This window comes from Lissotriton helveticus, chromosome 2_2 (genome assembly GCF_964261635.1).
Source record: "Lissotriton helveticus chromosome 2_2, aLisHel1.1, whole genome shotgun sequence".
Lineage (NCBI taxonomy): Eukaryota > Metazoa > Chordata > Amphibia > Caudata > Salamandridae > Lissotriton > Lissotriton helveticus.
This window is the reverse complement of record NC_136060.1, coordinates 409,003,910-409,028,626: the sequence shown is the minus strand read 5'-3', so window position 1 is coordinate 409,028,626 and position 24,717 is coordinate 409,003,910. Positions and strand designations below refer to the sequence as shown.

The following is a 24,717-nucleotide window of genomic DNA, read 5'->3' as shown; positions in this document are numbered from 1 at the left end:
GATAGATAAGACCAGGGAATTTTGAGTTACTGAAACATTGTACCTGGACACCTTGCACAAATCTGTGGACTCCACCTACCTATTTCTACAAAAGCATAAAACATACTTGCCTCTGTAATGCATTTCACATTTTATTTGTTGCATGTGCTAGGATAATAGTAGCATCAGTAAACCCCTCAGGAGGAACCAATTTAGTACCACATCAATCCGAAAACAGGAATCATTTGTCCTTCAGCTTCTAACACTCCAAATAACTATCCAGCTGACTCAGCCTGTACAATCCAGGCCATCTATTAGCAATCCTTCCTTTTACATCAGCCTAAACTTATCCTTCTCACCGACTTCTGCCCTATCCTCACAAGAAAAGAAAAAAATCTGCATTAGCAAAACAACCACATTTGGTTGTACCGTCTCTAGTATTTCTGAACTGGACAAACTGAATCGGAAGAGGCACTCTGCGGCGAGGTTTCTGTCCTTGTAGGTATTCCTCTTTAAAACTGTAATTACATCACACCCAATATCCTCCTACTAATATGAAGAGCATTGTGATTAATCCCTATGCATGTAAATGCACACAGGATAGAGCTGTGGTCATCAGCACCTCAGAGTGCATACCATATGAAAATGTAAAATGAGAAGCTGCCCAGCAGCAGGCAAATGTCTAACAACCTCACCAAAGAGTGACATTTTCCTCCATAATGGCTAGAAATAAAGGTTGCAAAACCAGGTTGGTTTGTGATAGGTAATTTTGATGTCGCCTCAATAGATTTTGGGCCCTTGCCTGTCGCGGGTCCTTGACCCACCCACGCGAGTGAGGTACCATTTTTAATCGGGAGACCTGAGGGAACGCTAGGTGGGAGGAAATTTGTGGATCCACGCAGAACCCAGAACTTTCCCACAAAGTTATTTGAGAAAAAAGGGATTTTTTTCAGCGAAATTAAAGGTTTGCAGGGGACTCTGGGTAGGGGAATGTTGGGGGACCCACGCAAGCTATACCTCGGTGGACTCCCCGGGTATCTAGTTTCCAGAAATGTGTGGGTTTGGTGGGTTTCCCTAGATGGCCGCCAAGCCCCGGGCCAAAAACTCATGGGACCCCCTTGCAAAACCAGGTTTGTTTGTGATAGGCAATTTTGATTTCGCCTCAATACGTTTTGGGCCCTTGCCTGTCACGGGTACTTGACCCACCCACACAAGTGAGGTACCAATTTTCTCGAAACACTTTGGGGAACGCAGGGTGGGTTGAATTTTGTGGATCCACGCAGATTCCAGAACTTCCCACCACAGAAATGTGAGGAAAGTGTGTTTTTTTGGACAGTTTTTTAGGTTTGCAAGGAATTCTGGGTAACAGAACCTGGTGAGAGGCAGTCAAGTCACCCCATCCTGGATTCCCCTGGGTTTCTAGTTTTTCAAAAATGAATAGATTTGCTAGGTTTCCCTAGGTGCCTGCAGAGCTAAGGTTCAAAATCTACAGCTAGGCCCTATTTTTAAAAAAAGGGTCATTTTTCCCTTTGAAAATGTGGTGTGTCCACGTTGCGTTTTGGGCCGTTTCCTGTCGCGGGCACTTGGCCTACCCATACAAGTGAGGTACCATTTTTCTCTGAAGACTTTGGAGAATGCGGGGCGGGTGGAATTTTGTGGATCCACGCAGATTCCAGAACTTTCCACTACAGAAATGTGAGGAAAATGCGTTTTTTGGACAATTATTTAGGTTTGCATGGGATACTGGGTAACAGAATCTGGTGAGAGGCAGTCAAGTAACCCTAACCTAGATGCCCCATGGTGTCTAGTTTGAAAAAAATTATTGGTTTGCTAGGTTTCCCTAGGTGCAGGAAGAGCTTGGGTTCAAAAACTACAGCTAGACACTTTGCCAAAAAAAGGTACATTTTCACTGTAAAATTGTGGCATGTCCACGTTGCGTTTTACGCAGTTTCTTGCCCCGGTACTAGGTCTACCCACACAAGTGAGGTACCATTTTTCTCAGAAAACTTTGGGGAACGCGGGGTGGGTGGACATTTGTGGATCCACACAGATTCCAGAACTTTCCACCACAGAAATGTCAGGAAAATTTGTTTTTTTAAAAACATTTTTTAGGCTTGCAAGGGATTCTGGGTAACAGACCCTGGTGAGAGGCAGTCTAGTCACCCCATCTTATATTTCCCTGGGTGTCTAGTTTTCAAAAATAAATAGGTTTAACCCCTACCGCGCTACCGCGTTTTCCCGCTGTGCGCTGAAAAAAAAATGGCTTGTTTGTGACAAAGCCAGCTCGTCATCCGCGCAGCGCAGGTAACGCTGATGACGAGCTGGCTTTGTCATCAGCGCCGAAGGGGTTAATAGGTTTCCCTAGATGCCGGCAGAGCTAGGGTTACAAAACTACAGCTAGGCATTTTTCACAGTGAAATTGTGGTGTGTCCACGTTGCGTTTTGCGCCGTTTCCTGTCGCGGGCACTACGCCTACCCACACAAGTGAGGTACCATTTTTTTCGGGAGACTTAGGGTAATTCATATTTGTAAAGCAACGGTTATTACCTATTGACTTTTGATGCATTTCTGCCTTCCAAATGAAAGACAATGTGTAAAAAAGAAGTCATTTTGAAAAATGACCGATAATTCTCATGCTAGTACGAGTATTCCCAATTTCGGAAATGTGCAAATATCTACTGTTTCTAAACTCTATATTTTGTTCCCATTTCAGAAATACATAGGGTCTTTCATTATGATTTTTCCATGTATACATTTTCCCAGAATAATTGCTATATACCCGGTACATAATAAAAAAGCAATGCAAGTCGCTGCTCAGTTTTTGGCTTTGGGTTCGTCGGGTTCTTGGTGAACCTACAAGTCTATATATCCCCACAACCAGTAAGGTCCAGTGGATGTAGCGGTATATTTCAAAGAGCTGTTATAATTAGAACAAGTTACAGGTGAAAATGTTGATACAAATGACTGTTTTTTTCAACTAATTTTCAATTTTTCCTATATTTAACTGTTAGTTTCTATATAGAAACCTTGAAGGATCTACACAAATGACCCCTTGCTACATTGAGTCTACTTTCCCAAAATGTAAAGTTTTCCAAGATCCATTATTGCTTTCATAACCATTTCTACCATTAACTGGAAAAGGTTGAAAGCACTAAAAATAGCAAAAATAGGCTATGTCCCAGAAAAATGGCAAAACTCTGTAAAAAATGTTGGTTTTCTGACAAAAGGCAGTCATTCTCTAAAAGCTGGGAAAATGGTGATTTCAGCCCCACAAACCCTTTTTTGATACCGTTTGCAGGGAAAAACCAGATGCTTTCAATTGCACTTTTTCCCATTTTTCCCCCCAAAAACAAAATTTAGCTGTATTTTGGCTAATTTCTAGGTCCCCTCCAGGGGAATCCACAAACCCTGGGAACCTTTGGAATCCCCATGATGTTGGAAGAAAAGGACGCATATTTGGCGTGGCTACCTTATGTGGTCAAAAAATTACAGGGGCCTAAGCACGAACTGCCCCAAAAAATACAACAAAAGGCTTAGCATAGGGGGAGGAAAGGCCCAGTAGCGAAAGCCACATTTTAATACAATTGACATTCGTAGTATAAGAGTGGAGCTGTTAGACATGTGACGAAACATCTCACATCTAAAATATTTGGGATTACACCCATCAAACGGAGCGTTAACCTTGGTTTTTACTGCCACTTTTAACACATTAGTATCTACAAACTGGTGTCTCTCTTGGTCAGCTAATTCATGTATGCTGCTCTGCACAGAATTGCCGACCGGTGCTAAGGAGTGGTTTCTCATTTTTTTTACCCAGCCCGAAGAATTTTCCACGCCCTCCACAATAGCAACTGCCTCCTTAAGAGAGGGATTTCTGGCCAGTAGCTTCTCTTGGACTCGCTCACTGTTGGTGCACATAACCAATTGGTCACCAAACTCACAAGTACGTGCCAATACTTTCAGCGAGGCTATGTAATTTCCCACCCTTTCATTGGGCTCCTGCGCTCTGGTGAAAAGTGTATGTCTTTCAAGAACCAGGTTTATAGGAGGACACAAATAATATTCACACATTTTGACAGGCATTTCAACTACATCAGAGTCTTCTCCATTACAATCGCAGAGAGGTAATTCTTAAAGACTTTCGTTAACGTTGCGGGCTTAAATTCCCAAGTTGTGTAATAAAATGGCCTTTGTCCTAAGCGTAGAAATCCCCCCTTGCTCCCAAGAACGCTCACTCCACCCCCCGGCTGCTACATATGAATCAAACAGTTTCCTCCAACGCTTCTAGGGAACAAAAACAATTTACAACAAGGCAGGTCCACAGTCGTTCCAAAAGCACTGCCTTAACTCTCCAACCAGCAAATTCCTGCGGTGTAGAAATATCCTTAACTCTCTAACTTCAATTCTGCTTACTAACCGACGAGCCGCAAATCATAACATCTGGCTAGAAGGTAAACAACTGGAAAAAGTATCCTGCTATAAATACTTAGGATACAACATAGACGACAAGTTATCCTTAAAAGATCAGAAAAATTATATGACACAGAGAGCGGGGGCCTTAATATTTGCATTTAGCTCATTGGCAAATAAGCTGGAAGGGCCATCACTGAGGCTTCTCCTGACAGTTATCTCTAGCAAAGCACTGCCCATCTTATCTTATGCCAGCGTCGCTATGCATGGAAAGGATTCTGAAATTCTTAACAACTTAATAAAAAAATCTATAAAAAGGTTCTTCAACTTCCCAGTTCAGCCTCACCAGCGCAAATGCGATTAGAATTCGGACTAATGAGTGAATCACTGGGTAGACTTTATACTTATATAAAGGTGTGGTATCGGATCAAGCAAAGTGCTAGTGAAAACAACCTCAATACATTTTTATGGCAGGAATTAGAAACGCAAATTCTTGACCATTGCACTGGGGTCAACATGTTCTTCTAACCTCTGGAATAAAAATCTGCCTTTTATATCATTCATATAGTTATTTCAGGATTAAGCACCTGAATAGACGTGCACTGTTCACCTGGTGCTAAGCACCTCCAAAATATAAGCACTTTTAATCAATTGATTTTTTAATATTTCATTTTATCGTTTTGTTGATTGAACATATAATCAATAATGCAAATTATTTCAACATATTGATATTACATTGCCTTTTTTCATGTAATCAAATATTCCATCACTGTGCTTTTCAATAATTTTATAAACATTTATATGAAACAATTTTGCTTTGCTGCCCAATGCATTTCGGTACTCTACGGTACCTTCATCAGGGGCCGATCTGTGTCTACTGTTCGCTTGGAATACACAGAATCCTGAATACTATGCTGCTGTCAGTAAGCTGTGTGATGATCACAAGTATCAGATTATCCTCTATCGTTTGGTTAGACAATCTTAATATATTCGGCTTTTGCTCACGTAATCCCGGTTGCTCCAAGCAGAGTAACTCTGCTTGGAGCAACCGCTTGGCAAATTTCCAACTTTAGCCGACGAACCATCTTGGAGGCACATTGTGTCAAAAGAATGCCATCTCTGTGGAAACGCAAAGGAAGATTTAATCCATATAATATGCCATTGCAAGATGCTGCACAGTGAGCGAGTAACTTTTTTGAAGAAAGCCTTTTTAGAAAGGAGAATACGTACATTTAGGACTGCTATTATTGGGGGCCTGGATCCAACTGACCCCAAAATTGAACTGCAAAATGATAACGTTTTTGAAAGCTCATGAAAAACTCTTGAAAGCAAGCGAGTCCATAACAAATCAATATTATTAAGACCCTTTAGCATTGCTGACTAAGTCAGAAGGAAGTCTCTCATTTACTTATGTAAACACTACTTAACCACATTGGTGCTAAGGCAATTCCCGCTGGGTGCTCCATTCCATGATTTCCCATTGTTCATGACAAGGTCAGCTCGTCATTAGCACAGCTCCAGTGTACTGCATGACGAGCTGACCTTGTCATGAGCATGGAAGTGGTTAAGAATTGCTTTTTAAGGTTTTAGGCAAGATCATGATTGAAAGTAATTTTATTGAAATGTTATTCTTACTGTTTTTCGTTGTCTTGGTTGTTTTAAGTTAATATTGGCTAAACGCTGTAAAGAAAATTTGTTACGGTTTTTATTAACTAAACAATAAAATAAATTATTACTCTCATTGGAGGGAGCTAGCTGTAACACTCCAACCGGGAATGTCCTTCAGAGTACAAATATCACCAAACACGCCGGTTCTTAAGGGAATCGGTGGTGATGCTGGTCCCCAAATCAGCTCTGCTTGTTGACCGTGATACAATACTGAGCCAATGTGATTATAGAATTGGTTTATTGGCATTAAGATATACACCACCAATGATGCAGCTAGCCAAAAAAAAAAAGTCTCTAACTGCCCCAGCTTAGAACCCTGCTCACATGGAGACCACTAACATTTCTGGCATGAGCTGCCCATGCATCCACTTAAAGGGCCAAGACTAGTAAAGCCATAATAGTTTCCCTTTTGTGCTGCTTTTCGGGCTGCTTGGGAAGAACTTTCCGGGCAGTCTGGGTGTATTTTTTTTGGTTTCACCTGTACACCGCTGTGCTTTTGAAATCTATTATATTTCATATAAATCTTAAAAGAGGCTTTCATCCCGCCCTTTGCTTTCCTTGCTTTTCATTGGTTTCTGTGCTTGGCACTTACTTTTCCTTTGTTTCTATTGGCTGTAGCATACTGTTTTCTGTTGCTCCTCGCATTTTCCTTGTGTGCTTCTATTAGTTTCCCGGCAAACAAGTACTGTTTCAATCTGCCTTGCCCAAGTACTCCTTTTTATTGCCTGCACAGCGCTTGAGCTTTGCTTTTTCTTTCAGCACCCTCTCCATTAATGTCATGTTTTTGGACATTAAGCCATCCTTTGGATGCCAAGTAAAGGCTGCATGGCTGTTTTCTAACTTGTTCATCTTATCAGCATTGCGAGTACCGTATATAAACAGGAACTCACTGCCTAAGCGGATCCCTGCTATTAGTTAGGTTAGCGGTACAGTTGGTGCAATCATGTCATGTGTGAGGTCGGCAGCACGGAAGGGAGTTCCAGGTTACAGCACATTGAAACCAGCTTCCAACTTCCCGATGCTGCTTTGTATTTCGCTAAGTTCCTGGATGCCATGAATTCATGAGCCTGTTCTGAAGCCTTGTTTCTGACCCAAGAGTATCAAGCTCCTGGCATTTTGAAGGTGCACTCCTGGCTTCCTTGCCCGGTCCCCAATCGACTGAGCCACAGAGTGCAGTGAGTAATACCAAGTCCGCATTCTATTTCGTGTCTTATCCCTGACACGTCTATAATTTACTGCCTAAACTGACGAGCGCTGGAGAGTTGTGTAATTGCTATCGTGTTATTCCATGTGCAGGTGTGCTGATTCGCTTTTCCGGCAGTACATGCACTGGAGCGCGAATATTATTCTTTGGTGTCCCATGCGTTAATTTTGTTGTTTGGCATGCACACGCACGGAAGCGGTAATATTAATTTGGTATCCAACAGGCAGGAGCGCTGCTTTTATTGTTTGGCTGCAGACTTGTTGGTTTGCATCTGTCTGCAACTGACAACTATCAGTGTGGAGGGTGCACGGACGTCATTACTTTTAAACGTGGAAGTAAAACCACTTATTGGGCTTATTTTACTTTCACTGAATTAATGTTCAAGGGCATAGCTCAGCTATCCGAGCGCTGATTCACTTGGGAGAGGTATCATTTGAGAGGGGAAAATCTCCCCCTTTCCAATGGTACCTCTGCCCACTGGATCCCTGCTTGGGGGTCACTACAGGAGGCCAATCCTCATGAAAAGATCCATCCACTAGCCACCAGGAATAGGGGAAGCAGCCTTTTAGGCAAGGGCTTGAACTACCCCCAAAACCTCCCTCACAAATGTTAGTGTTTCTGTAATTACCCCTGATCTGCCCCCGGCCGCCTTCCCCACGGAGGGAGCAAGAAAGCTCGCTAAACACCAGGGTTTAAAAAAAAATATATATATATATATATATATATATATATATATATATATATATATCCGCCACACCTTAACTTCTTGATTCCCTGCCACCGGAATCAGTAAGGAACAGACACACATATATATATATATATATATATATATCTGGGGGCTTGGCCATGCACTCATATGGCAGTCGTCTTTCTGCCCCCCCACACGGCCAGAAAGCCCACTAGACACCAGGGTCTAATATAAAAATAAATGTAGGGGCGTGGGCTGCCAGGCATTTAAAAATGGAGCAGAAACAAACAAAAGGAGTGTGCAGTCTAACCTGGCATTAAGTCACATCCCCTTCCGAGAAAGGACAATATGCTACCTGCACCACAGATTTTGCCTTTGAGACAAAAAAAAGTGGTGCGAGTGTTACACTATGGTTTGGCCCATTTGGGTAGGGGGATGTGGCCAATTCCAGAGTGCAACACCTGAACTGCTTTTTTTTGTCCCAAAGGCAAAATTCCTGGTGTCAGGTGGACTTTCCACTCCCCCACACCCTTCACTCCAGAAGTGACCCATATGTATCAAAAAAGGAGGGTTTAGGCCTGCAGAAGTTATATTTTGCCAGGTGGAAAAGGCAGTTTAAAACTGCACTCACAGGCTACACTGGCAGAACTTAGACATGGTTAAAAGAGAGGCTTGTGAGAGCTGCGTCCACCACCACGAAAGGACTGATGCCTGCTGGCTTTGGGGAAAGGGACATATCAGCTTGGGGGAAAGGGACGCAGCTGATAGTCCTAACCATACTAACGGATGGTGGAATGTGGCTGTCATGGACCAATGGTAAGCCCAAACAATAGCCGTACTGTCTTTGAAATGCTCTAGCACAGAATCCACATTGTCACCAAAAGACAAGTTTCATTAAAGGGCATATCCATAAGGGATGCCTGGACATCCCTCAAAAAGCCAGTTGCCCGCAGCCAGGCGTGACATTGGAACTCCACAGTGGAAGCAACGGCTATGCCCAGCAAGTAGTTCGTATTCAAGCCACATCTGATTGTGAATTTTTCCAAACTATTGCTGACTGGAGATGTGTGCCAGCGTATTGCTCTGCCCTCATCCGAGACCATATGCAGCACTTGCACAACTGTATCCCACATAGCATGGGAATAACGACCCAATAAGCACACAGGAATAGCAGATCTTGACCTTAATAAATACTGATTGCATGGTAAAGTTATGTTTTTGCTAGAGGAAAAAATACTTTCCACACTTTGATAACCACTGGAAAGAATGCCTCAGAAAAACAGGCAAACATCAAATTATATGTGTTTTTCCTGATAAAAGAATCACAAAAAACAAAAGGTCGCAGGCTTGGTGGCCAGCAGAATTAGGGGCGATCCCCCTCCCGGCGGAGTCCGTTAGAAATCTTGGAATTATGCTGGACGCGGAGCTTTCATTTAAGCAACAGATCAGTAAAATTACGGGAAAATGCTTTGGAATACTAAAAACACTCCGAAAAGTCCTCGACTTGCTCCCCATTAGCGCCAGGAAAACGCTTATTCACGCCCTAGTCACACCACATCTGGACTACGGCAACGCCCTACTCCTAGGCCTAAGCAAAAAAGGCATACACCAACTGCAGTGCGTCCAAAATGCTGCCGCCCGCCTGGTGCTCAACCTTCCGCGCAGAGCATCAGGAAAAACTGCACTATTTAAACTTCACTGGCTCCCTATTGAGGAGCGCATTAAGTTTAAAGCACTTTGTTTTGCCCATCGTATTGCCCAGGGAAAAGGCCCAGGCTACCTGCGAAATCTACTCACTATCCATCGCCCCACCCGGAATCTCAGATCTGCCGGAGCGATGTTGTTCCAACTTCCTCGCGTTCGCAAGACTAGGATGGGAGGTAGCTCCTTTCGTTTTCTAGTGAGTAAACACTGGAACAATCTCCCTCTTGACTTACGCATGGAGCCCTCCGAAATGAGATTCAGACTGAAATTAAAAACTCACCTTTTTCCACGCAAATAATTGCTTCTCTGTAGCCCAAGACCCAGGCCAGTCCCGGACCTTGGCCTTTTCGGGGAGTAGTAGCATTCCTTAGCGCGGGGACACACTGTCTTGAGTGTAACCAGGCGCTCTAAAAGTGGTTTTATTATTATTATTATTAATCAACCCAAGACCCCGCTACACTGGTTGCCCAATTATCAGCCTCATAAATGTGCGATCTTACTGGAAGAGAAATTCCAGGAAAACCTTCAATATGCAATAATCACACCACACTTGATGACTTTTACTCAAATTAAAAACCCCTCGCGGGTGTGTCCTCTGCATTGCAAGGACATTTAAATTTGTGGCATGAAAGCTACTGTTTGCTAATCTGTAGACCAACAACCTGCGGACTGAGTTTCAATTAGGAGTTTGACTGAGCAAATCCTTTATTTTTTTAGACCAAGTCAAGCCATGAGTGCCTGCATGGCAGCCATCTTGGAATACTTTTTCTAAATGTAAAAGAAAAAACATTGCAAGATAAGCACTGTACAAGCAGAGGCTATCTTGGAATGCTTTCCCTTTTGTTTTTTGAAGAAGTCCAAAATTGCAACCCATCTTGGAAAAAAAAGCATTCTCAAAGGCAATTAGTCTGTGCCCATCACGGATGAGATCTAATGGTTTTGCCATTACTACAACAGTTTTTTCAGAAGTGGAAAGATAATTTGTTTAGGTGATTGATCAAGGGAGCGAGAAAATGGAGGTAGGGTGATAGGGGTATATTGGCATGGTTCAATTAAGTATTTGGTACCATGGAGGCCTCATCCGTTATACCCGAATAGGAATATCTTTGCTCGTTTTGTTTCAACTTATTTCCATAACACGCTGCTGCAAAAAAGACTGTATGTATACCCATTTAATATGCCTGAAAACAGTAATGTTTCATAATCTAAAGTTTTTAATTCATTAATCATACTTAAACAAGTTTGTACAATAACCCTCAGAATTAAAAACACTCACTTTCCTAAACTGTGAAGATACGTCAACTTCCATTGAGTTATCTCTGTAAAATAAAGATAGGGTCATTACATTACACAACAGAGCACAGAGTACTTTCTCTCTACAGACTCCAGTCGCTGCAATGGGTACCTTTGGGTCCTGTTACAAATGTACATGGGTCCAGTTAAGAAAGGGCCAGCATTCAGCTTGGGAACAGAAAATGTAGTGTACATACAGTGCTAGGCGCTGTGCATTCCTTAAAAACAGTAACACAGCGATGCTCCTGGTCTGAGTTTCAATACGTTTTCATATAACATTCTTAATTCCCTTTATGTTTGAATCTAAAATATTTTATTTTAAAAAAAATCTCATACTAATATTTTACTGAAAACCAGTCATTTTACTCATTTCAATATGCTTTTTATTGTGTTTCCTGGTTTACATGCCACAGGAATGAACTACCTTGTTAAATTATAACTTCTTTATGTTTAGGTCTCGATGTCTGGAGAGAGCGTATGGCATCACACACGCGCACATGCATGCTACAGCCAGATACAGAAAGGGGCTTTTGGGCAGCCCCTTTCTACCGTGGTACAGCTGGAAGCTTTAAGCATTGGCATTAGGAGCGGTTGTCCATCAACGTTGGGATCAGCCCACTGCATTTTGCAGATGTGAGCTACCTAAAAATGAAGTCCAGACACACTGGCGGTTTTCCTCATGAACATTATATTCAAAACCGGTAGCGAAAAACAGTGCTTTTAATGCTTCTTTATTTCCTGCAGACAGCCTTATGGCCTCTGCGCATCCGCCTTGCTCTAAGAATAGCTCCATGCATGCATGTGATCAGCAGTGGACGCCTGTACATGCAACACCGCCTCCTCAGCTCCACTTACTCGGACTCAATGTCTCTCTTCAGTCTGATGTGGAAAACTACAAGCGTGATTATGTACTTTAATGTTAAAGCCCTTTCAGGATGAACACTTCTGAAAATAAAAACGCAATTGTGGCCAGAGGTAAAGACAGGAGGGTTCAACTATCTTTTTTACCATTCAGGGAATGCACAAGAGTAGGTATCAAGCATCTGCTGCTCTGTTTGATCATTGTCATTTTCAAATGTTGTGCCTCCTCCAATGATGATGCTGCATCTCACAAAACACTATTTTCCTAACCAAGCTCCCACAGGGTGTGTATTTTAAATTCAAATCAACCCGTAGCCTTCACAACTCCCACCAGGACTCCGGGTTCTGAAGCAGAATTATTGTCACACAGCTACAACTTTCAGCGCTACTAAAACAGATATCAACGACTTCTAAACATTCAAAGGACCTCATTCACGTTGACTGTCTTCTTACCATTAACCAATATGAGATGTGGATCTGTGACAGAACGTAGATTTCCCATACTCGAGGCCAGTGGTTTCATCAAAGGCATGGTTAGGTTTCACCTACACAGCGCATGCGCTGTAGTGTTCTATGAGATTTATTGTTTACTATTCAGTGGTCATAGAACCTGCCCACAGCATACCAATGGTTGTTGTCACTCTCATGTGCAATCTTTTGATTGCTTATCTCCCGTAGGCTTCCCTTCCTTTCTTGTGTCAGCTCATCATTGGAGCATGGACAAACTATACATGTTCTTCCTAGTTTTCTTGCAACACACTCATTTTTTAAAGGCGTTTCAGTATTATTCCTGGACACACAATGCGCTTTCCTACTTTTAACACTAGCATACAAATTCTTATTTATGTTGTGTTTACCCTATCTGCCATTTCTATCGATGCTCTAATAATATTGAGACACTACTTGGGCACAATAAATTATGCTCTCTAATTACAAAACAAGGGTGACAAATGCTTGCAAAAGATGTGCTTTAATTTTACATTCGGTTTTCTTGCTTTCAAAAGAAACTTCTTTATACTTTTTTTGCATTTAAAAAGATGCACTTTTATTTTAGATTGTTTTTCTTTACAATTAATCTATTCATTACACTGCGTATATTTGCACATCTGGGATGATTTATGGCTTCTTATTTGTATTGCTTTTAATATATTTGCCCTCTCTATCAACACTTTAGTTACATACACCTACAACTGTTTTATTCGATGCCACACAACTCCACTCTACATCAAACTCCATTATACACCACTCTTTGCCGCTCCACTCTAAACCACTCCACACCACCCTACTCTATGGCATGCACTCCACTCTATGCCACTTTACAACATTCCACTCTATGCCACTCTACTCTACACCACTTCACTAACTTTTAGCCATGCTGCTGTACCACATGGCTAAAAAACATTCACAAAGCCAATAGCTTTAACATAAGCGAGACATACTGGCTTTGTCAATGCTCGTTTCCTCCTCCTCTTTTGGCACAGCACATCACAAAACCGTTGTGGAGAGACGTATTTTTTGATGTGGGGCGGCACGTCCATGCACCCATCTATCACACTGGCTATAAAAATCATGTGCTCATGTGTAAAATAAGCATGTCAACAGGTCTCACCTTTAGGTATCAATCGGCTTTTCCAATGCATTTCAGCCATAAAAAAAAGGTGCGATGAATCAGCAATTTCATGATGGATTGGTAAATAAAATATATGTATAAAAAGTAGTGCTAAGGGCTGCGGGACCAGCAGCAATCTGCTGGTTGGTCCTCCTACCACACCCCCAAATAATATAAATACATATTTTTTTAAGAAAAAAAAGATGTTGGGCGTGATGGAAAATAAGAGGGTGGAGGAAGCAATGTGGAGTCGGTGGAGGAGAAAAGTAGCACACAGGAGTGCAACACAGGAGGAAGTGAAAGAAGCACAAGAGCAAGAAAGCACAGAGAGGAAGTTTGGGGAGGACCACATGAAAGACTGCAACACGAGGGAAAATGTTAAATGGAACACAAAGCGTTATTCCGCAGTGGATGAAGCACACAAGTGAGAGAGAGCTGGAAAACACATGCATTCCCAGGAGTGCTTATACAAAAAGAAAAAAAGTAGCTCTCTGAAAGTGAGCACTGGAAGGATAGAAGTCAGCTAATCAGAGACATGGTAAAGAGGCTATTTCCAAGGGGAAGATAAACGCAAAATGGACAAACTGGCAAGAAAAGCCATCAAATAAGAAGCAAACAGACGAGAGCGACACTAAAGCCATCTAATGGTTAGCAATGCTCTTACTATGTGATAGCCTGCACTACCTGGTAGGCTCAACCTAAAAAGGAAAAGCATGCCGTCTCCCCTTTGCCCTGACCTCATCAGTCGAGCCAGCTTCTATGGATCAACTTTCCTTCACATTTGCATTTGTGTAAACAGTGTAATCGTTGGCAAGTCAACTTGACACAAAAGTTCGAAAGAACAGAAGGTACTCGCCTTACTTTCTTGCAGTTCACTCTAGTACGTGGTAGGTCTTGTGTTAAAACACCACAAACTCTGTGCTGAATTTCCATTGTTTATTTACTTCTCAGAACCCTCACACCGGCAACTCACAAAACGAGGCGTCACACAGGATGGCCTCCTCCACGGCCACTCTTCCACGTACTGCCTTCCCAACGTTCAACATTCCCTGCCCAACACACATATTCCATTCACGAACTTACCCTCAAGCTCAGGGCACCTAGCGAGCGATGCCCACGAGCTCAGCTTAATAACCCCCCTTTAAATAAAAAAACTACAATCTGTCATAAGCAGCAATAAATACAAAAATAACAATGTAATATGAAAAAAAAATACAAAAGAGAAACAAAACAAATACCAGCACCCAAAATTGGGTGCGGGGACAACATTGGAGACCCAAATACCTGTTAAGAACAAGCATTTGCAATACAATAGGTCTTGCATCACTGAAAGTTTGTGCTATTGGCTCTGCATTATTATTTGCAACGCCAATCGGTCAATTTTTCAGTAATGCGAGACCAGTTGCATTGGAAATGCTTGTTTAATCTCGATTCTTGATCTTACATCAGGGATCCCATGATGTTCTTCAGCAAGGGCCTAAATGTCCCCCCTCAAGATAACAGCATGGAAGGACGCTGCATTAGTGCAAAACGGGAGAGGGGGAGGGTGTCCACTGGGAGGGAATCAAGTACCCAAAGGTGGGTCAGATGCATAATATTAACTGAACCAGAGAAATGGAATTTTAAAAGGCAGCCCAACTACCCAACCAGAAGTGGTGGGAGGGTCCAAAGTCTCCAATAGCTCATATACTGAATACAGCATGCTTCGCAGACAGGGCATGCACTGTCCAGGCTTGACCTAAGGCTAGGGGGGTTGACCTCGAATCGGGGAACTGGGTTCGAATCTCAGCAATGACGCTGAACATCCTGTGGTTCTGGGCAACTCACTTAATCTACCGGTAACTAACAAAAATAAATGTCTCCTCATGTATTGCAACTGGTGCTATGTAAAGCGCCCGGATACCCGATTCGGGTCAAATTTGCGCTATATAAAACTCTGTAAAAAACAAATAAAAAAATGAAACAATGCAACTGGTTCACTTTACCATAAAATCATTGAAGCGTTTGGGCTTCACACACACATACACGCACACTCAGCCTGACTTAGTTGTTCTATAAAAATGACATTCTCGGTCAGTGTGATCTTCAGCAACAACCACCTCTCCTCTTTGGGAATTTTGTGTAGACAACTCTGGAGTGGAGTTAAGAACAGGATTAGGCACGAAAATGTGACCTCAGTTAACTGTCCATCACCACCCTCTTTTTGAATCGTTTTGGCCACCACAAGTGTGGAAGGGTATGCTCAGATGTGAGTCCCTTGCTCACTGCACCATCAGGATTCAAGCAAGCCGGGCCGAAGACGGCTGTAATGCCAGAAACCGGTCCCCGGAAGCTTGTTTCCTTTCCAGTAAAGAATTGGCTTGGTAGTTTGGTCTGCCCTGTTCCCATGATGCACTGGGCCAGGGACAGACTAATTTGCATGTAGCCAGGTTCTGAACTGGGATGGTGCAGTGAGCTAAAAAACGGTGATGGATCAAGCCCTGATCTGTTGACTGGGTAGGAGTGTTCTGATTAACTCAGTTACTCTGTCCATCACCACCCCCTTTTTGAATCGTTTTGGCCACCACAAGTGTGGAAGGGTATGCTCAGATGTGAGTCCCTTGCTCACTGCACCATCAGGATTCAAGCAAGCCGGGCCGAAGACGGCTGTAATGCCAGAAACCGGTCCCCGGAAGCTTGTTTCCTTTCCAGTAAAGAATTGGCTTGGTAGTTTGGTCTGCCCTGTTCCCATGATGCACTGGGCCAGGGACAGACTAATTTGCATGTAGCCAGGTTCTGAACTGGGATGGTGCAGTGAGCTAAAAAACGGTGATGGATCAAGCCCTGATCTGTTGACTGGGTAGGAGTGTTCTGATTAACTCAGTTACTCTGTCCATCACCACCCCCTTTTTGAATCGTTTTGGCCACCACAAGTGTGGAAGGGTATGCTCAGATGTGAGTCCCTTGCTCACTGCACCATCAGGATTCAAGCAAGCCGGGCCGAAGACGGCTGTAATGCCAGAAACCGGTCCCCGGAAGCTTGTTTCCTTTCCAGTAAAGAATTGGCTTGGTAGTTTGGTCTGCCCTGTTCCCATGATGCACTGGGCCAGGGACAGACTAATTTGCATGTAGCCAGGTTCTGAACTGGGATGGTGCAGTGAGCTAAAAAACGGTGATGGATCAAGCCCTGATCTGTTGACTGGGTAGGAGTGTTCTGATTAACTCAGTTACTCTGTCCATCATCACCCCCTTTTTGAATCGTTTTGGCCACCACAAGTGTGGAAGGGTATGCTCAGATGTGAGTCCCTTGCTCACTGCACCATCAGGATTCAAGCAAGCCGGGCCAAAGACGGCTGTAATGCCAGAAACCGGTCCCCGGAAGCTTGTTTCCTTTCCAGTAAAGAATTGGCTTGGTAGTTTGGTCTGCCCTGTTTCCATGATGCACTGGGCCAGGGACAGACTAATTTGCATGTAGCCAGGTTCTGAACTGGAATGGTGCAGTGAGCTAAAAAACGGTGATGGATCAAACCCTGATCTGTTGACTGGGTAGGAGTGTTCTGATTAACTCAGTTACTCTGTCCATCACCACCCCCTTTTTGAATCGTTTTGGCCACCACAAGTGTGGAAGGGTATGCTCAGATGTGAGTCCCTTGCTCACTGCACCATCAGGATTCAAGCAAGCCGGGCCGAAGACGGCTGTAATGCCAGAAACCGGTCCCCGGAAGCTTGTTTCCTTTCCAGTAAAGAATTGGCTTGGTAGTTTGGTCTGCCCTATTCCCATGATGCACTGGGCCAGGGACAGACTAATTTGCATGTAGCCAGGTTCTGAACTGGGATGGTGCAGTGAGCTAAAAAAACGGTGATGGATCAAGCCCTGATCTGTTGACTGGGTAGGAGTGTTCTGATTAACTCAGTTACTCTGTCCATCACCACCCCCTTTTTGAATCGTTTTGGCCACCACAAGTGTGGAAGGGTATGCTCAGATGTGAGTCCCTTGCTCACTGCACCATCAGGATTCAAGCAAGCCGGACCGAAGACGGCTGTAATGCCAGAAACCGGTCCCCGGAAGCTTGTTTCCTTTCCAGTAAAGAATTGGCTTGGTAGTTTGGTCTGCCCTGTTCCCATGATGCACTGGGCCAGGGACAGACTAATTTGCATGTAGCCAGGTTCTGAACTGGGATGGTGCAGTGAGCTAAAAAACGGTGATGGATCAAGCCCTGATCTGTTGACTGGGTAGGAGTGTTCTGATTAACTCAGTTACTCTGTCCATCACCACCCCCTTTTTGAATCGTTTTGGCCACCACAAGTGTGGAAGGGTATGCTCAGATGTGAGTCCCTTGCTCACTGCATCATCAGGATTCAAGCAAGCCGGGCCGAAGACGGCTGTAATGCCAGAAACCGGTCCCCGGAAGCTTGTTTCCTTTCCAGTAAAGAATTGGCTTGGTAGTTTGGTCTGCCCTGTTCCCATGATGCACTGGGCCAGGGACAGACTAATTTGCATGTAGCCAGGTTCTGAACTGGGATGGTGCAGTGAGCTAAAAAAAACGGTGATGGATCAAGCCCTGATCTGTTGACTGGGTAGGAGTGTTCTGATTAACTCAGTTACTCTGTCCATCACCACCCCCTTTTTGAATCGTTTTGGCCACCACAAGTGTGGAAGGGTATGCTCAGATGTGAGTCCCTTGCTCACTGCACCATCAGGATTCAAGCAAGCCGGGCCGAAGACGGCTGTAATGCCAGAAACCGGTCCCCGGAAGCTTGTTTCCTTTCCAGTAAAGAATTGGCTTGGTAGTTTGGTCTGCCCTGCTCCCATGATGCACTGGGCCAGGGACAGACTAATTTGCATGTAGCCAGGTTCTGAACTGGGATGGTGCAGTGAGCTAAAAAACGGTGATGGATCAAGCCCTGATCTGTTGACTGGGTAGGAGTGTTCTGATTAACTCAGTTACTCTGTCCATCACCACCCCCTTTTTGAATCGTTTTGGCCACCACAAGTGTGGAAGGGTATGCTCAGATGTGAGTCCCTTGCTCACTGCACCATCAGGATTCAAGCAAGCCGGACCGAAGACGGCTGTAATGCCAGAAACCGGTCCCCGGAAGCTTGTTTCCTTTCCAGTAAAGAATTGGCTTGGTAGTTTGGTCTGCCCTGTTCCCATGATGCACTGGGCCAGGGACAGACTAATTTGCATGTAGCCAGGTTCTGAACTGGGATGGTGCAGTGAGCTAAAAAACGGTGATGGATCAAGCCCTGATCTGTTGACTGGGTAGGAGTGTTCTGATTAACTCAGTTACTCTGTCCATCACCACCCCCTTTTTGAATCGTTTTGGCCACCACAAGTGTGGAAGGGTATGCTCAGATGTGAGTCCCTTGCTCACTGCACCATCAGGATTCAAGCAAGCCGGGCCGAAGACGGCTGTAATGCCAGAAACCGGTCCCCGGAAGCTTGTTTCCTTTCCAGTAAAGAATTGGCTTGGTAGTTTGGTCTGCCCTGTTCCCATGATGCACTGGGCCAGGGACAGACTAATTTGCATGTAGCCAGGTTCTGAACTGGGATGGTGCAGTGAGCTAAAAAACGGTGATGGATCAAGCCCTGATCTGTTGACTGGGTAGGAGTGTTCTGATTAACTCAGTTACTCTGTCCATCACCACCCCCTTTTTGAATCGTTTTGGCCACCACAAGTGTGGAAGGGTATGCTCAGATGTGAGTCCCTTGCTCACTGCACCATCAGGATTCAAGCAAGCCGGGCCGAAGACGGCTGTAATGCCAGAAACCGGTCCCCGGAAGCTTGTTTCCTTTCCAGTAAAGAATTGGCTTGGTAGTTTGGTCTGCCCTGTTCCCATGATGCACTGGGCCAGGGACAGACTAATTTGCATGTAGCCAGGTTCTGAACTGGGATGGTGCAGTGAGCTAAAAAACGGTGATGGATCAAGCCCTGATCTGTTGACTGGGTAGGAGTGTTCTGATTAACTCAGTTACTCTGTCCATCACCACCCCCTTTTTGAATCGTTTTGGCCACCACAAGTGTGGAAGGGTATGCTCAGATGTGAGTCCCTTGCTCACTGCACCATCAGGATTCAAGCAAGCCGGGCCGAAGACGGCTGTAATGCCAGAAACCGGTCCCCGGAAGCTTGTTTCCTTTCCAGTAAAGAATTGGCTTGGTAGTTTGGTCTGCCCTGTTCCCATGATGCACTGGGCCAGGGACAGACTAATTTGCATGTAGCCAGGTTCTGAACTGGGATGGTGCAGTGAGCTAAAAAACGGTGATGGATCAAGCCCTGATCTGTTGACTGGGTAGGAGTGTTCTGATTAACTCAGTTACTCTGTCCATCACCACCCCCTTTTTGAATCGTTTTGGCCACCACAAGTGTGGAAGGGTATGCTCAGATGTGAGTCCCTTGCTCACTGCACCATCAGGATTCAAGCAAGCCGGGCCGAAGACGGCTGTAATGCCAGAAACCGGTCCCCGGAAGCTTGTTTCCTTTCCAGTAAAGAATTGGCTTGGTAGTTTGGTCTGCCCTGTTCCCATGATGCACTGGGCCAGGGACAGACTAATTTGCATGTATCCAGGTTCTGAACTGGGATGGTGCAGTGAGCTAAAAAACGGTGATGGATCAAGCCCTGATCTGTTGACTGGGTAGGAGTGTTCTGATTAACTCAGTTACTCTGTCCATCACCACCCCCTTTTTGAATCGTTTTGGCCACCACAAGTGTGGAAGGGTATGCTCAGATGTGAGTCCCTTGCTCACTGCACCATCAGGATTCAAGCAAGCCGGGCTGAAGACGGCTGTAATGCCAGAAACCGGTCCCCGGAAGCTTGTTTCCTTTCCAGTAAAGAATTGGCTTGGTAGTTTGGTCTGCCCTGTTCCCATGATGCACTGGGCCAGGGACAGACTAATTTGCATGTAGCCAGGTTCTGAACTGGGATGGTGCAGTGAGCTAAAAAACGGTGATGGATCAAGCCCTGATCTGTTGACTGGGTAGGAGTGTTCTGATTAACTCAGTTACTCTGTCCATCACCACCCCCTTTTTGAATCGTTTTGGCCACCACAAGTGTGGAAGGGTATGCTCAGATGTGAGTCCCTTGCTCACTGCACCATCAGGATTCAAGCAAGCCGGGCCGAAGACGGCTGTAATGCCAGAAACCGGTCCCCGGAAGCTTGTTTCCTTTCCAGTAAAGAATTGGCTTGGTAGTTTGGTCTGCCCTGTTCCCATGATGCACTGGGCCAGGGACAGACTAATTTGCATGTAGCCAGGTTCTGAACTGGGATGGTGCAGTGAGCTAAAAAACGGTGATGGATCAAGCCCTGATCTGTTGACTGGGTAGGAGTGTTCTGATTAACTCAGTTACTCTGTCCATCACCACCCCCTTTTTGAATCGTTTTGGCCACCACAAGTGTGGAAGGGTATGCTCAGATGTGAGTCCCTTGCTCACTGCACCATCAGGATTCAAGCAAGCCGGGCCGAAGACGGCTGTAATGCCAGAAACCGGTCCCCGGAAGCTTGTTTCCTTTCCAGTAAAGAATTGGCTTGGTAGTTTGGTCTGCCCTGTTCCCATGATGCACTGGGCCAGGGACAGACTAATTTGCATGTAGCCAGGTTCTGAACTGGGATGGTGCAGTGAGCTAAAAACGGTGATGGATCAAGCCCTGATCTGTTGACTGGGTAGGAGTGTTCTGATTAACTCAGTTACTCTGTCCATCACCACCCCTTTTTGAATCGAAAATGTGACCTAGGCTTGCAACCCCCACCTAAATCATCCATCCAATCATATTTTTGGGCCAATCTCTCCCTTCAAGTTTAAAGAGGTTGGGCTAGAACTCTCCCATTTGAACAACGCCAACCTTTGAGCGTGCTAAACCCTCCCATCACTGAGAAGGGCACACTTTCACAAGATCACAATCACTTTAAACGGTGCGGAGTATCTGATTTCCCTTTTACGGACCAGTCCTCCTTTTTGTTTACTTTCACATAATCTCCCACATTAAGGTCCAATTTTGTTACTCTATGTAAGGAGTCATATCTTTGTTTGTACAGCTTCCATACGCTTTTTCACACAACTTTGTGACCCCACAACCCTCTTGGTGTCCCTTAAACACCCCATGTTTTCTTTATGCAGTGATCTTCCTTACATCACATCAAGAGGGCTATGCTTTGTCACTTCACAAGTGGTAACTCTGTACGCACCAATAATTTTTCTTAACTCATGCGCCGAGTCCATACTATTGCTGTTGGACAATTCAATGGTACCTTTAATCACTCTGTAAGTGCTCAACATTGTCTTTGGGATGATAAAAAGAGGTAGTCTTATGCAGAATCCAAGTTTTTTTTTTATAAAGGAACTAAACTCAGCAGAAATAAACTGTCCTCTATTGTCAGAAACAACAATCTTGGGGAGTACCTCAGGGCACAACACTTCTTCTACAACAGCTTCAGAATCCGCTCTGTATACCACCTTAAATTCTGGCCATTTAGAAAAATGATCACCAAGACCAAAATGAACTTAGGCATACCATTCTGGTCTTGGACTGGGCCGAAAATGTCAACACCAACTCTTTTCCCCGGCATACCCAGTACTAAGGTGGGGGCGTAATGAAGGATTGAACGTAACCATGGACGTATCAGAGTTGGTGCATTTGATAAAATCTCTTACAACCCTCTCTGTTTTTCCATCAATTGCGGGCCACCAGTAAGATTGTTTTACCCTACTCTTTGTTCTGACAATACCAAGGTGCCCTTCATGGCAAAGACTCACCACTTTCTACCTTAACATTTCAGGCAGAATACGTTTGCCTCCTCTTAACAAAAACCCATCTTCCACTGATAATTTCACCTTTACCTCCCAAAAAGCTTAGTAAGCGGTGCTTATCAGGCCAACCATCCTGAACAAATTCCATGACATTGCCCAATGTAACATCCTGTGCAAGCGAATTGGACCACTCATCCTGTCCGATACTCTGTAACTCCTCAGAAAACACCATAGCTACTTGGAACTCATCCCATTTGTTTGTAATATCATGCCCATATGGTAAAGGTAATCTACTCAGGAAATTTGCAATCCTATTTCACGCACCAGGCACATACTTTACCTCATATGTAAAATCTTAAAGTTGCATGGACAGCCTGATAATTCTTAGAGAATCACTGCTTAAACCTTGTGAAGTATGTACCCTGTTAAGAGGTTTGTGGTCACTCCTTACTACCACTTTGGTGCCCCAGACATACTGCCTAAAATGTCTCAAACCCCACACACACCCCAGGGTCTCCTGCTCAATTACAGAATATTTCTCCTCCACCGAGGTGAGGGCTCTAGATGCAAAAGCAACCATAGGTTCAGTCACCTCCTCCGGTGATTGGGATAAAACTGCCCACAACCCCATACAACTAGCATCCGTGGTGATGATGCTTTTGCAACCAAGATGAAACCCCTGGGATGCTAGGGCTGTGCAGATGTCTCCTTTAATGCTCTCAAAACAACGCTGGCATTCCGTTGTCCATAAAAATCCTTTCTTTTGCCTGATAGGAAACATTTCCCTGAAAAATTGTGCACAAATATGGAGTAAAATTCTGCTAAACCTAAAAAAAGAATGCCCTTGATCTGAGGGACTTGAGCTTCCTTTATTGCTTCAACTAAATTATTTTTTTTTTGTTTGCTTTTAAGTCCCAAATATTAAACAGTGTTTGCCGCAAACTTGCACTTACTCTATTCAGTTGTCAAACAATACTGTCGTAGTGTACTTAGGACCTCATATAACTTTTGCTCCTTCTTGGGGCGTGGCTACGGCGCGTAGCGGAATGGCTGCCTTGTAGTGGAGCTCCGCGCACCGGAACCATACACTGGACTATTATCATCCTATCGAAGCTGCTGGGCACGTGAAAAAAACCCTCGGTGGCCCCCGGGAAGCTACTGGCATGTTCTGAGGCAGTACGGAGGGCTGGTGCCCCGCACTTCTCCCCCGAACTTTGTGAGGCAGTGGACCAAAAGAAAATGGCGGCTGAATATCGGGCGATTCGGGCGCTCCCCGCCTGTGTGGATTCTCGGAGAAATTGAAGTGCGAGAATCGGACTGGAGCGACCGGAGTACACTGGCTGCCGGGGAACTGGGCAGCGGCTGGAGGCTTGCTGTGAAGTTGCGGTCGAACGTGCTGAAGAGACCGGACTACGGAGGTGGGCCCCGGCTGGCGAAGGCGTCATCCCATCCTGCTGGTGGACGCAGCCCTGCGGTAACTGGCGTGGGACGATCCAGTCCTCACGGAGACCTGGAAGGGAGTTAATCGGCTGCAGGTCGCCGGATGAGGCCGTGAGAGGGCACGGAGACGGGCTCTGCACACATGGTGCTGGCGAGGTGAGTGGGGCGCCGTGGACGGACGGGCCCACGGGGCCGGGCGGCGTGGGGTTGGCAGGGTGGTGCGCCTCCTACGTGAGGCGGCGCCTTGCGGGACCTGCGTGGCGGGGCCCCGGTGGGGGTGAGGCCGGGGTGGCGCTTCTCACCGCGGCCGGCTAGGTGCTGGGCTGTTCTCGGGGCCGGTGGAGTGCTCCTGTCGGCCATCTTGTCTCGCTCTCAGGTCGGGTTCGGCTGAGGGCAGGTGAGGGGCTGCGGGGGAGCTCCGAGGCAGCCGGGGGCGGTGTAAGGGCCCATACTGGTCAGCGAGTGCCTGTCCTGAGTGTCCTGCGGCTGCGGCGCACATGGGAGATGCTGGAATGAGGAGAGCTGGCAGTGTGGAGTGGCGCTGAAGCACTGAAATAAGCGCAATTGGCTTCCTGGCGCTCAGTGGGATATTGTGTTGTGGAGACCATTTGCCGAGCCCACGGAGGCGCTCCGAGTGACGGGGCGGCTGCCTGATTGAGGTGCTGCAGCTCCTAACTACTGCTCGCGCTTTGGCTGGTCTGTAGGTGTTCTCGGACTGTTGGACCCAGCTAGCTGACCACCATGGACAAGTCAGAGCCTAAACAAGTGAAGCTGACCTTTGAGAATAAGAGGTCGAAGCACACCACGGATGGCTCGGGCGAGCTGCGGGGCGCCTCGAGTCTCCCAGACGATGCAGAGGACAACAACAGGACGATATTCTTGGAACTGCGTGCAGGGATGAAATCTATCGACAGCAAAATTGACGCTCTGGCGACTGGCTTGGATGTCGTGAAAAAGAAAGTGGACAAGCATGAACACCGCTTAGATGTTCTTGAGAACCGGGTGTCTGATGGGCATGACGCGCAGGCGGAGGCACGCACCCAGATCCTACTAATGGAAAAGATACTCGAGGTGATTAGTGCAAAGAACGAGGATTTAGAAGCACGTTCCAGGCGAAATAATGTGCGAATTATT

The 24,717-nt window shown here is 45.3% G+C and overlaps 1 protein-coding gene across 5 annotated transcripts in view; it reads right to left on the bottom strand.

The window, feature by feature from the left end:
• The window catches only part of RNF212 (ring finger protein 212), a 348,304-nt gene that overhangs the window by 92,814 nt on the left and 230,773 nt on the right, over positions 1-24,717 (bottom strand). For all 5 annotated transcript variants that reach the window (XM_078679015.1, XM_078679014.1, XM_078679013.1 and 2 more), the window contains one exon: positions 10,930-10,972. In XM_078679015.1, the coding sequence (XP_078535141.1) occupies positions 10,930-10,972 (43 nt within the window). The remainder of the gene's footprint in view (positions 1-10,929; positions 10,973-24,717) is intronic.